The sequence below is a fragment of the Armigeres subalbatus genome, chromosome 1 (assembly GCF_024139115.2).
Source record: "Armigeres subalbatus isolate Guangzhou_Male chromosome 1, GZ_Asu_2, whole genome shotgun sequence".
Classification (NCBI taxonomy): domain Eukaryota; kingdom Metazoa; phylum Arthropoda; class Insecta; order Diptera; family Culicidae; genus Armigeres; species Armigeres subalbatus.
The window spans coordinates 283473324-283486276 of record NC_085139.1 but is presented as its reverse complement, the minus strand read 5'-3'; the positions used below and the strand labels follow the sequence as shown (position 1 = coordinate 283486276).

Here is a 12953-nt window from a genome sequence, read left to right as displayed (position 1 = left end):
AACCGAATCAGTTATCCAGAAATCCGTGTTTGGTCATGCTTGAAATATTAGAAGGACTTAACCACTACATATACTGCCGCTACTCGCATATCAGTCCCATTTCGGTTTTCGTCACTTTTGAGTTAACACCGTGAATAGCATTTAATTTTAGCATACTTCCACATAACATGATAAAAAATGAGACTTTGTTCGGGAAAAATGTGAAAAAATACCAAACCAACCTTGTCCCATATTAAAAGTATCCGCATACCAGTCCCATTAAGAATTTACATAATTGGATTGCTCACAATTCAATTATTTTTCCATTGATTTGAATCGTTTTGCATTAACTCATTGAATGAGGAATGACTTTACAAAATTTCAACCAGATCGCAGAATGTTTGAATTTATTAGATTTTTTTTAAAGTTTTGCATGGAAAATGCGTTTTGAGACTTTATCGGCTATTATCTCAGTATGCGAAAAACCAATATGGGACTGATATGAAAGTACCGGCAGTATATATGGTATCGATTTTCCACCCTTTGAAGCGCCAAATATGCAACGTTTTCTACTACAAATTACGTTAACAACAGCAATTGTCCTGGTAAAACAATTTAGCAAGGCATTTCTTTTTATTCTATATCATATTGCAGAACTCACGCGGCAAAATACCACCATTTCACTATTCCATTCATCACGAGTAGATGTTTATTCATTTACGTCACAATAGTCGTTACGGGTACACAATTTATGCATTTATGTATGTAGAGTATAGTAAAATCATATCACACACAGTAATATTATTTATAAATATTATTTTTCCTTATTTTCTTTAAGTTGTCCCGCCTACAATCACAATTCTCTTTGCAGTGTGCATGTCTTTTCTAATAATTCCTATATTTTATGACACTTGACGCATTTCTTTTCAACATTAGAAATATTTTCAGAGAACGTCCACACATAAGCAATACAGCGTTCAAGTAGTTCAGTTTTCAGTAAACTTAGCCTAACAATCAATTAATCAAACCAAAAAATCAAGGGAAAAACCCAAATAAAGTAACTAGGTATGTTAAAATTTAGATAGTCATATCCTATGATTGAATTTCAATCATTCGTAATATAACGTAAGTATGATTGCAAATTCTCAGATAAATTTAGGAAAGAAACACAGTTTTTTTTTTAATCAGATCAGGTCATTATAACTAATGTTTATAAGCAAGGAAAATTGACTGTTTTTACCGTGAAAATTGTAGTAATTTACTGCCTCCTGAACTGCCTACAATTAACTTAATATTCGTTTCTCTGGGGCGTGACAACTTTTTTTTTCAAATTCTTAGTGAATCAAATTCACCAATCATCATAGAAGACTTATAAAGCATGATTTCTAGGTAGCATTGTGGTTGGTGGTAGTTGAGTTTACACTATCGTAGTTTGCTCTACTTCTTCAGAGCACTCTAAACTGCCTATTACGGATTGGTGTAATGGTGGGCTGTGTACGATGCCAAAATCAATGTTCGCGATCTTCTGTTTTGTGGAATCGGTTAAAATCTAAAACATCGTAGGGACTAGTTCCGTTTTACTTTCTGTTTACTACAACATGCTGTGCTTCCTCCTTGATGGTAGCACATCGGTAGCAAGGTTTTGTTCTGATCTTCAGGTGTACAGGCCGGATGGTAAACTAACCAGAAATGCTATGATATCGTTTCATCGTTCGCTATGCGGGGTCTCTATACTATGAATGCTAAACACGTTCAACATTTCATTTCTACTTTTCTTTTGTCTAATTATTACTCAAATGGTACTGTAGATAGGGATAATGGTATACGGGAAGGTAATGGAAAACGTACATGATAAGGAAGGATATTGGACAATTATTTACATAAGTCAAAGTTGGTGATCATTTGCTGAGGCAGTGAATATATCAATGGAAAGTGAGCATCTGGTATGAAACAATTAGAAATAATCATCAAACACCATATAAGAGAAAATGACCTATCATTATTAATGTTTTTCAATTCAAACATTCTCAAATTCGGCCACAACATTCAATGACATACAAAGATTTTTCAGGCAAAATTTGAGCGTAATTGGTCATAAAAACCCACCTGGAAGAAATAGGACAAACCTAAAAAGGCTATTTTTACAAGTAACGTTGAGGGAACATTAATTAATTACGTCACAAAGCTGGGGAATTTATAGAACCGTAATTATTCATATAAACGTTTTAGATGCTTCTCATAAAAACCATTACGTAGCTAATAGATGTTCCTTATAAATAATCTAAATAGGAGCAATAGTCCCCAAAAGACAAATCTTTCCTCATTTAAGGAGCGTCACATATTTCTATTCGAAATAAGCTCGCAGTTCAATCTACTTTGCATCAATGCACTGAATTATCAACAATTAGATTTCAAAAATTGCATAGAATAAGTTCCACAGTACCGACGTGTTCACACAAAGTAACGTAACGTGGGTATACGGCATAACGCAATATACATTTTTTGGTTAATGAAAATAATCCAAACACATTAAAGTGCCGTACATTTAATTTGGCTAGATAATGGCCAAAGGGCTCCAAAAAGAAAGTCAAAAAGTATATGCGTCATTTTATTGTGCAACTCACTTTCAACAAAAACAAAACTAATATTTAAAAAATACGTTTTTACGCATTTAACAATAACGTCAATATTAAAGAAATAAACTCAAAATCAGAATTAGTTAATCATAACGTTGATCAACCCATTGATAATTGTGGTTTGATAATTTTATGAAACGAGGTAGGTATACATAAACAAATATAATTCACTGTCGCTCGAGTAAAAAGGATCACCTGTGAGGTTAATATAAAAGTACCTTGCATTTGCAACCACGCCTTATACGTTGTTTAGCTCGTCTGGATTCAGCATTTCAAAGTCGCTATCTTCGTCCTCGTCGGTCGAGTCCCCAATAGCACGTCTATCGCCACTTGTCGAGGAAACCGTCATTCGGTTGGGGTGCCTGCTGAGGCTCGGAGCCGGATGCGACTGGCTCATCGTCGAAGCGTTCGCCACGGCTGAGGTTAAATAACTAAGCACCCCGCCCGTCAGCAAACTCCCGGCTAAACTAGCGAGCTGATCCTGCTGCTGAGGTCGTTGCTCCAGCAGCTGATACTGCGGTTGCTGCGGGTGAGCGTGGGTTCGCTTCTTACTACCCGCCCTATCGGGTACGTCGTCGAAGCTCAAACCCCGCGAAATGCTGTCGTCAGAATCGGAGGAAGTGTTTGCATTGAAATGGCCACTCTTGAACCTGATCTCCCCACCGGATGAGGTACCGGCACTGGATTGGTTCTGTCGGTCGCCACTACCGAGCAACAACTCGTCGCTGCTGGACGCGTTGGACTGCTCTTCTTCGTCGGCTTCGTCTAACTCTTTAATACTGCTCTGTGGGATCAGCAAATCCGAATAGGTGTCATCGTCGTCATCATCATCCTTGTCACCGGGGCCCTTCCGCTCGCTGATGGTGCTGTCCGTCTTGTAGACGGCACTGATATCCGCTTCCTCGCCGATTTGTTTTAGCAGGGACTCGTTGGCTTCGTTGATCTCCGGAAGAAATTCTTCCACATCCTGGTCTAGTAAACCCGCCGACAGTGGGGTTGGAGCTGGAAAAGACAAATATTGAAGATTGTTAAACAGGTCACAAAAAAGGGTGAAAATGAAAATAAGGCCGAGTAACGAATATCTGATAAGCTATCATAAGCTAAGCAACGTAATTTAAAAAAGTGTGTGAAATCCGGTGGTATTAAAAACCTAAAAACTAATCAGCTTGCGAAAAAAAGCAAAATGTTTAATCGTTCGATCTCTATTTTTTTTTCAATTGAATTCTTCAATCCAAATATCACCCAATTCAAACTTTTCCTTAAAACTTCCAACATACATCTTCATTTAAGTTTTTGATCTAAATCTTCAATACCTCACATGCAATTCAGCTCGTCTTCTTTCCTAAGGTGGGGAGAATTGATTACTGACAAATAGATTAATTTAAAAATTACAACGTGTTCTATGGGCATTTAGGCAGCCATTCATATACTTTCCACAGCCTAGCGGTAATGCAACTACAATACAAGACCATGTTGAATTTCTTTGGCCAAAGATGCGAGTATTATCTGGTTAGGGGACGAGTATCATCGTGTTAGCCTCATGATATAAGAATGCAAGTTGATAACTGTGGAAGTGCTTAATGAACACTTAGATAGTCATATGCCTGTCCTCGGCATGACCATGTTGTGCGTTTTGTCGTCTGATCAATTCGTGGCACCAAATTATCGAATTCTTCTAACAGATGTTAAATGGTCAATTTTATATCAAATGCATCCCAGTAACAAGGGGGTTCTGCTATGATGATGATGATGGTGCAAAAATTATCATCCTTGACCGTCCCGTCAAGCAATCAACCACACATATGGTTAAGCTTTCAATGTAGATACCACTTACTGTCCATACGTAGGTATTTATCTGCTTTGCAAGTTTCCCGAATCATCCGACTCGAACCGGTTAAACTCACACATTAACTGTATCGGAAGACGCGTGATTCGGGGGTGGTAAATATAAATTAGGGGAATGTAGGCAATAGTGATTCGTCGATTTCGATCAAATATGTGTAAATGTTGATGTTCAATTTACGTTTAAGTCAAACGGCTTGCTCAAATCATCTGAACCGGTAAGGAGTTATTACAGTTACAGAGCTAAATTATTGCTACAAAGCTGATTCAATTGTGGGCAACATTGGGCGTTCAATCATGTTTGTTAATGCTCATGTTCATATGCATTGAATCGCATCGTGCTGCGGAGTGTGTTCGATTTCCATCTCAGTCGCAGAGGTTCTAATAAAGTTCTTGGCATGCTGATCCGTTGTCATTCAACATAATGCTCACTAGAAGAATGAAGAAAATCAATTGAATAAAAATGTTTGACACGTTCAATCCACATTCAAGTCTAGCGACGTGCTCAATTCGAACTTGAACCGTGTGCCGCTTAGGTGAAATCGATGTGGTTGGTTTGAGGTGATGAACAAAGTGTAGAGTGACCGTTCATTGAGGGCCGTCACAACAAAAACAAAATAGCACAGGCTGCTTGCTCACGCTAATGACTCATGAAAGTTGCTGAAAAGAAAATGTGTTTTGGTTTAGATCGTTCGATGTGTGACGACGTGTGTGGTCGGGCGACACTTAACTAAATGCGACGAAACAAAGCTTTGAACGTCGCGACGCCCAGAATCAATGGCTAGCAAACGTAATTGATTGTATGGACGACACGCGGCATTAGTTCGTTATACTTATAATTGGAGTTTTTAATAGTAGCAAAGGATGTTTGTCCTTGAACTTTCAGTATCATTTCTAAGACTTGATTTTAGTTTGGCTGTAGGTCACTATTCTTTGAACGAAGACAATCAATACTCAATGATTCAACTATTTAGGGAACATCCGCCAGTGAATGCCACCTAAGCCATTGACCGTGAAGCTCTACAACTTTCTGCGCGATTGACAATTCGTCTTCACGTTGCAAGCATCCACCTTCGAACCGTGTCCCAATTAATTTCGCACAATCTTTTTCGAAGGTAGGTTCAGAACCGTGAATTTGTGGTGGGTATTAGGATAAGTTGTGGTTAAAAACAGAATAATATTAGTAACTACAAATAAAGTAGGGCTCTTTCTGATTGGAACCATATGTTGAAATTCGAAATCGGACCAGAATTAAGTGAGATATGGCCGTTTGTTTAGAATCGGTGCCGATCGGGAGTTTTGAAAGGGACCAGGCCACAAATTCATTTGAATCAAGCTTTTTGACCGATCTTCCATTAGGATCACATTCCAAAAGTCTTCTGATACGTCAATAATGAAAAACCAATTAAAAAATAGGATCCTAAAGTCGCTGGGGTGCCCCGGGGAACCTGTAGAAGAGGATATTTCAGTTTTAGCGCCAATACTGGTCATTAGACGGTTCGTTTTTCATGGTTTTCTATCAGGGGGTGAGGTATGAATATAAAATGGAGCACTGACGGCTTTGACCGTTCCCGGGACCTACAAATTGTCCCCGGGGAACTTGTAGAAGAGGACATTTTAGTTTAAGCATCACAGCTAACACTATCCAACAAAATTGAGCTTTTTCTGGCTCCCTTCAACCATTTTTAATGTACTCAATAGATTTTTTTACGCTGAATTCAGGTACGTATTCAGATTTTCTGTAACACGTCCAGTTTTTGAGAAAAACGCATTTTAATTCACGAAAGTACATATTTTCATAGAAGTTTGGTTTCTCTCCCCTGCAAAGCTGAATTTTGGCTCCTCACTTTTAGAATAAAGTTTGAATTTTGTAGAATGGGCCTTGTAGAATGCATGCGGGTTGTTGGATTTCATTTGGCACGTACATTTGTTGTGAAAAACGGAATTTCATTCACAAAAGTACGTCTTTTCATAGAAATTTGGTTTCTCTCCTCTGCAAAGCTGAATTTCGGCTCCTCGCTTTTAGAATAAAGTTTGAATTTTGTAGAATGGGCCTTGTAGAATGCATGTGGGTTGTTGGATTTCATTTGGCACGTACATTTGTTGTGAAAAACAGAATTTCATTCACAAAAGTACGTCTTTTCATAGAAATTTGGTTTCTCTCCTCTGCAAAGCTGAATTTCGGCTCCTCACTTTTAGAATAAAGTTTGAATTTTGTAGAATGGGCCTTGTAGACTGCATGTGGGTTGTTGGATTTCATTTGGCACGTACATTTGTTGTGAAAAACGGAATTTCATTCACAAAAGTACGTCTTTTCATAGAAATTTGGTTTCTCTCCTCTGCAAAGCTGAATTTCGGCTCCTCACTTTTAGAATAAAGTTTGAATTTTGTAGAATGGGCCTTGTAGAATGCATGTGGGTTGTTGGATTTCATTTGGCACGTACATTTGTTGTGAAAAACAGAATTTCATTCACAAAAGTACGTCTTTTCATAGAAATTTGGTTTCTCTCCTCTGCAAAGCTGAATTTCGGCTCCTCACTTTTAGAATAAAGTTTGAATTTTGTAGAATGGGCCTTGTAGACTGCATGTGGGTTGTTGGATTTCATTTGGCACGTACATTTGTTGTGAGAACGGAATTTCATTCACAAAAGTACGTCTTTTCATAGAAATTTGGTTTCTCTCCTCTGCAAAGCTGAATTTCGGCTCCTCACTTTTAGAATAAAGTTTGAATTTTGTAGAATGGGCCTTGTAGACTGCATGTGGGTTGTTGGATTTCATTTGGCACGTACATTTGTTGTGAAAAACGGAATTTCATTCACAAAAGTACGTCTTTTCATAGAAATTTGGTTTCTCTCCTCTGCAAAGCTGAATTTCGGCTCCTCACTTTTAGAATAAAGTTTGAATTTTGGAGAATGGGCCTTGTAGACTGCATGTGGGTTGTTGGATTTCATTTCGCACGCAGATTTGTTGTGAAAAACGGAATTTCATTCACAAAAGTACGTCTTTTCATAGAAATTTGGTTTCTCTCCTCTGCAAAGCTGAATTTCGGCTCCTCACTTTTAGAATAAAGTTTGAATTTTGTAGAATGGGCCTTGTAGACTGCATGTGGGTTGTTGGATTTCATTTGGCACGTACATTTGTTGTGAAAAACGGAATTTCATTCACAAAAGTACGTCTTTTCATAGAAATTTGGTTTCTCTCCTCTGCAAAGCTGAATTTCGGCTCCTCACTTTTAGAATAAAGTTTGAATTTTGTAGAATGGGCCTTGTAGAATGCATGTGGGTTGTTGGATTTCATTTGGCACGTACATTTGTTGTGAAAACGGAATTTCATTCACAAAAGTACGTCTTTTCATAGAAATTTGGTTTCTCTCCTCTGCAAAGCTGAATTTCGGCTCCTCACTTTTAGAATAAAGTTTGAATTTTGTAGAATGGGCCTTGTAGACTGCATGTGGGTTGTTGGATTTCATTTGGCACGTACATTTGTTGTGAAAAACGGAATTTCATTCACAAAAGTACGTCTTTTCATAGAAATTTGGTTTCTCTCCTCTGCAAAGCTGAATTTCGGCTCCTCACTTTTAGAATAAAGTTTGAATTTTGTAGAATGGGCCTTGTAGACTGCATGTGGGTTGTTGGATTTCATTTGGCACGTACATTTGTTGTGAAAAACGGAATTTCATTCACAAAAGTACGTCTTTTCATAGAAATTTGGTTTCTCTCCTCTGCAAAGCTGAATTTCGGCTCCTCACTTTTAGAATAAAGTTTGAATTTTGTAGAATGGGCCTTGTAGACTGCATGTGGGTTGTTGGATTTCATTTGGCACGTACATTTGTTGTGAAAAACGGAATTTCATTCACAAAAGTACGTCTTTTCATAGAAATTTGGTTTCTCTCCTCTGCAAAGCTGAATTTCGGCTCCTCACTTTTAGAATAAAGTTTGAATTTTGTAGAATGGGCCTTGTAGAATGCATGTGGGTTGTTGGATTTCATTTGGCACGTTCATTTGTTGTGAAAAACGGAATTTCATTCACAAAAGTACGTCTTTTCATAGGAATTTGCTTTCTCTCCTCTGCAAAGCTGAATTTCGGCTCCTCACTTTCAGAATAAAGTTTGAATTTTGTAGAATGGGCCTTGTAGAATGCATGTGGGTTGTTGGATTTCATTTGGCACGCACATTTGTTGTTAAAAACGGAATTTCATTCACAAAAGTACGTATTTCCAATGAAATTTGATTTCTGTGCTTTGCAAAACTGTATTTAGGCTCCTCATTTTAAAAATAAAGTTTGAATTTTGTAGAATGTGCCTTGCAGAATGTATGTGGGTTGTTGGATTTCATTTGGCACGTACATTTGTTGTGAAAAACGGAATTTCATTCACAAAAGTACGTCTTTTCATATACATTTGGTTTCTCTCCTCTGCAAAGCTGAATTTCGACTCCTCACTTTTAGAATAAAGTTTGAATTTTGTAGAATGGGCCTTGTTGAAATGGGTTGTTGGATTTCATTTGGCTCGTACATTTGTTGTGAAAAACGGACTTGATTCACAAATATACGTATTTTCAATGAAATTTGGATTCTGTGCTCTGCAAAGCTGAATTTCGGCTCCTTGCTTTGGGAATAAAGTTTGAATTTTGTAGAATAGGCCTCGCAGAATGCATATGGTTGATTGGATGACATTTGGCGCATTGAGAAGTCGAATTTCTATGAAAATACGTACTTTTGTTAATTTCATTCCGTTTTTCACAACAAATGTACGTGCCAAATGAAATTCAGCAACCGATATGCATTCTACAAAGCCCATTCTACAAAATTCAAACTTTATTCTAAAAGTGAGGAGCCGAAATTCAACTTTGCATAGGAGAGATACCAAATTTTTATGAAAAGACGTACTTTTGTGAATGAAATTCCGTTTTTCACAACAAATGTACGTGCCAAAAGAAATTCAGCAACCGACATGCATTCTACAAGGCCCATTCTACAAAATTCAAACTTTATTCTGAAAGTGAGGAACCGAAATTCCGTTTTGCAGAGGAGAGATACCAAATTTCTATGAAAAGACGTACTTTTGTGAATTTTATTCCGTTTTTCACAACAAATTAACGTGCCAAATGGAATCCAACAATCCACATGTATTCTACAAGTCCCATTCTACAAAATTCAAACTTTATTCTGAAAGTGAGGAACCGAAATTCCGTTTTGCAGAGGAGAGATACCAAATTTCTATGAAAAGACGTACTTTTGTGAATGAAATTCCGTTTTTCACAACAAATGAACGTGCCAAATGAAATCCAACAACCCACATGTATTCTACAAGTCCCATTCTACAAAATTCAAACTTTATTCTAAAAGTGAGGAGCCGAAATTCAACTTTGCATAGGAGAGATACCAAATTTTTATGAAAAGACGTACTTTTGTGAATGAAATTCCGTTTTTCACAACAAATGTACGTGCCAAAAGAAATTCAGCAACCGACATGCATTCTACAAGGCCCATTCTACAAAATTCAAACTTTATTCTAAAAATGAGGAACCGAAATTCCGTTTTGCAGAGGAGAGAAACCAAATTTCTATGAAAAGACGTACTTTTGTGAATTTTATTCCGTTTTTCACAACAAATTAACGTGCCAAATGGAATCCAACAATCCACATGTATTCTACAAGTCCCATTCTACAAAATTCAAACTTTATTCTGAAAGTGAGGAACCGAAATTCCGTTTTGCAGAGGAGAGATACCAAATTTCTATGAAAAGACGTACTTTTGTGAATGAAATTCCGTTTTTCACAACAAATGTGCGTGCCAAATGAAATCCAACAACCCACATGCAGTCTACAAGGCCCATTCTACAAAATTCAAACTTTATTCTAAAAGTGAGGAGCCGAAATTCCGTTTTGCAGAGGAGAGAACCCAATTTCTATAAAAAGACGTACTTTTGTGAATTTAATTCCGTTTTTCACAACAATTGAACGTGCCGAATGAAATCCAACAACCCACATGCATTCTACAAGACCCATTTCACCAAATTCAAACTTTATTCTAAAAGAAAGGAGCCGAAATTCCGTTTTGCAGAAGAGAGAAACCAAATTTCTTTGAAAATACGTACTTTTGTGAAATAAATTCCGTTTTTCACAACAAATGAACGTGTCAAATGAAATTCAGCAACCGACATGCATTCTACAAGGCCCATTCTACAAAATTCAAACTTTATTCTAAAAGTGAGAAGCCGAAATTCAACTTTGCATAGGAGAGATACCAAATTTCTATGAAAAGACGTACTTTTGTGAATGAAATTCCGTTTTTCACAACAAATGAACGTGTCATATAAGATTCAACAACTTACATAGATCTTATACAATTTCTTCTATATAATTCAAACCTCTTTCTCAAAGTTATAAACCGAAAACCAGATTTACAGAACAGAGAAACCAAATTCCCATCAGAATACGTAGTTTTGTGAATTTAAACCCGTTTTTCTCAAAAACTGGACGTGTTACAAAAATCTGAATACATGACTGAATTCAGCGAAGAAAAATCTGTCAAGTACACTGAGAATGGTTGAAGGAGTAAAACACTGTTGACTAGTGTTACACTTGATGTAAAAAACGTGTTTAACAATGCTAGCTGGGCAGCTATTGCTGACTTCCTGCACCGATTGAGAGTTCCGGATTACTTGTGCAGGATACTGAAAAGTTATTTTCAGAACAGGGTGCTGATATACAGCACGGATGCTGGTCAAAAGTCGATCGTAGTGTTTGCGGGTGTTCCACAGGGATCGATCCTCGGATCGGTTTTATGGAATATTATGTATGACGGAGTATTACGCTTAAGTCTCCCGGCCGGTGTGAAGATTGAAGGCTTCGCGGATGACGTAATGCTAGAGGTAACAGGAGACACTCTCGACGAAGTCAGACTGAAGGCTTCATACGTGATTGGCAGAGTGGAGGAATGGCTCAACTCGAGGCGGTTGTCCCTTGCACATCACAATACGGAAGTCGTTGTGGTGCATAACCGCCATGGGTTACAGCAAGCGAGGATAAGAGTAGGGACCTGCAAAGTAAACTCCGTGAGGTCTCTTAAGCATCTGGGCGTGATGATCGACGATAAACTAAATTTTCGAGCCACGTCGATTATGCATGTCAGCGGGCTTCATTGGCGATAAAATCTTTATCACGAATGATGTCCAACAGATCGGCGGTGCATAGTCAAGTGCGTAGACTGATAGCTGGCGTAGCATTGTCTATCATCCGCTATGGCGTACCGTAGCACTAAAAGGCCAAGTACAATGTAAAGAAATTGATTGATCAGAGTTCACCGGCTGATGTGCCTACGTGTCGCGAGCGCATATCGCACCATATCATATGAGGCGGTGTGCGTTATAGCTGGGAAGATGCCGATTGACATACTCCTAGAGGAAGATGTGGAGTGCTACAACGAAAGGGACTCGGTGCAAGTGTGACGTGTCAAGAGAATAGCCTCGTTGCTCAAATGGCAAAGAGCATGGGACACCGCAGTCAAAGGTCGTTGGACCCACAGACTAATTCCGGATGTGTCCAACTGGGTCGATAGGAAACATGGTCAAGTCAACTTCCACCTAACACAGGTGTTGTCTGAACATGGTTCCTTCAAAAAATTCCTAAACAGGTTTGGCTTCGTAGATTCTGCGGAGTGTCCTTAATGTGTAGGTGAGGTAGAGTCGGCAGAGCATGTGATGTTCGCATGCCCGCGATTCGAGGTAGAACGCAATGCCATGCTGCTTGTTAACGGTATGGATACAACCCCGGACAACCTTGTCGAGAGGATGTGCCGGGAGGAAGTTATATGGAATGCGGTGAACACAGCATTTCAACAGATTATGTCTAAATTGCAGCGGTGGTGGCATCTTGAATAAAACCAACGAGTGCAGTAAAAGCATCTGTGATGCAGTGAAACTTTGCTCACCCCGACAACCAACATGTCGCGGGTGGGCTGCGGGGACCTCAGTATGTATGTAGATATAGAGGTCATTGCGGTTCATGCGCGGTGGTTGTTGCCGGGGTGCTCGTCTCCAACGTGGGATTATGATACGGACTGATAGGTTACTATCATAGCTTGCGATCGACGGGTGGTGAGGTTACCACCCTTGAAGTCGATGTGTATTAACGTCAAGTGCGTTAGCATAGGAGTGAGCGTTCTCAGTAGTCCCCCCTGAAGTATTGCTTAATTGCGGGCCAGGGGTACGGACTGGCGAAAGGGTTTTGGTTTTAGTGTGTCGGGTAAGAGTTACATGACATACCCATCCCCACACTACCTGAGTTACCTCCTCAGGTGTCTGGTTGCAGATTTCCGTTTACCCTTGCTCAAGAAAAAAAATATGTACATGGATGCTGAGAAGGAATCCAATCCCAGTGCCTTACAGCCAAAGTAATAGAGAGTTATTTTAGAACTTGTTTGGAAGATGTTCTATTTTTCATAAAACTGTAACTCTCAAAAAGCAATGTTGTTTTCAGTGTATCGTACCTTTGC

The 12953-nt window shown here is 38.7% G+C and overlaps 1 protein-coding gene across 5 annotated transcripts in view; it reads right to left on the bottom strand.

The window, feature by feature from the left end:
* Positions 1 to 657: 657 nt before the first annotated feature.
* The window catches only part of LOC134207661 (uncharacterized), a 62135-nt gene continuing 49839 nt past the window's right edge, over positions 658 to 12953 (bottom strand). For 4 of the 5 annotated variants that reach the window (XM_062683437.1, XM_062683438.1, XM_062683441.1 and 1 more), the window contains exon 4: positions 658 to 3617. In XM_062683437.1, coding sequence (XP_062539421.1) covers positions 2854 to 3617 — 764 coding nt within the window. In that variant the 3' untranslated portion in view covers positions 658 to 2853. The remainder of the gene's footprint in view (positions 3618 to 12953) is intronic. The other variant, XM_062683440.1, reaches the window with a different exon arrangement.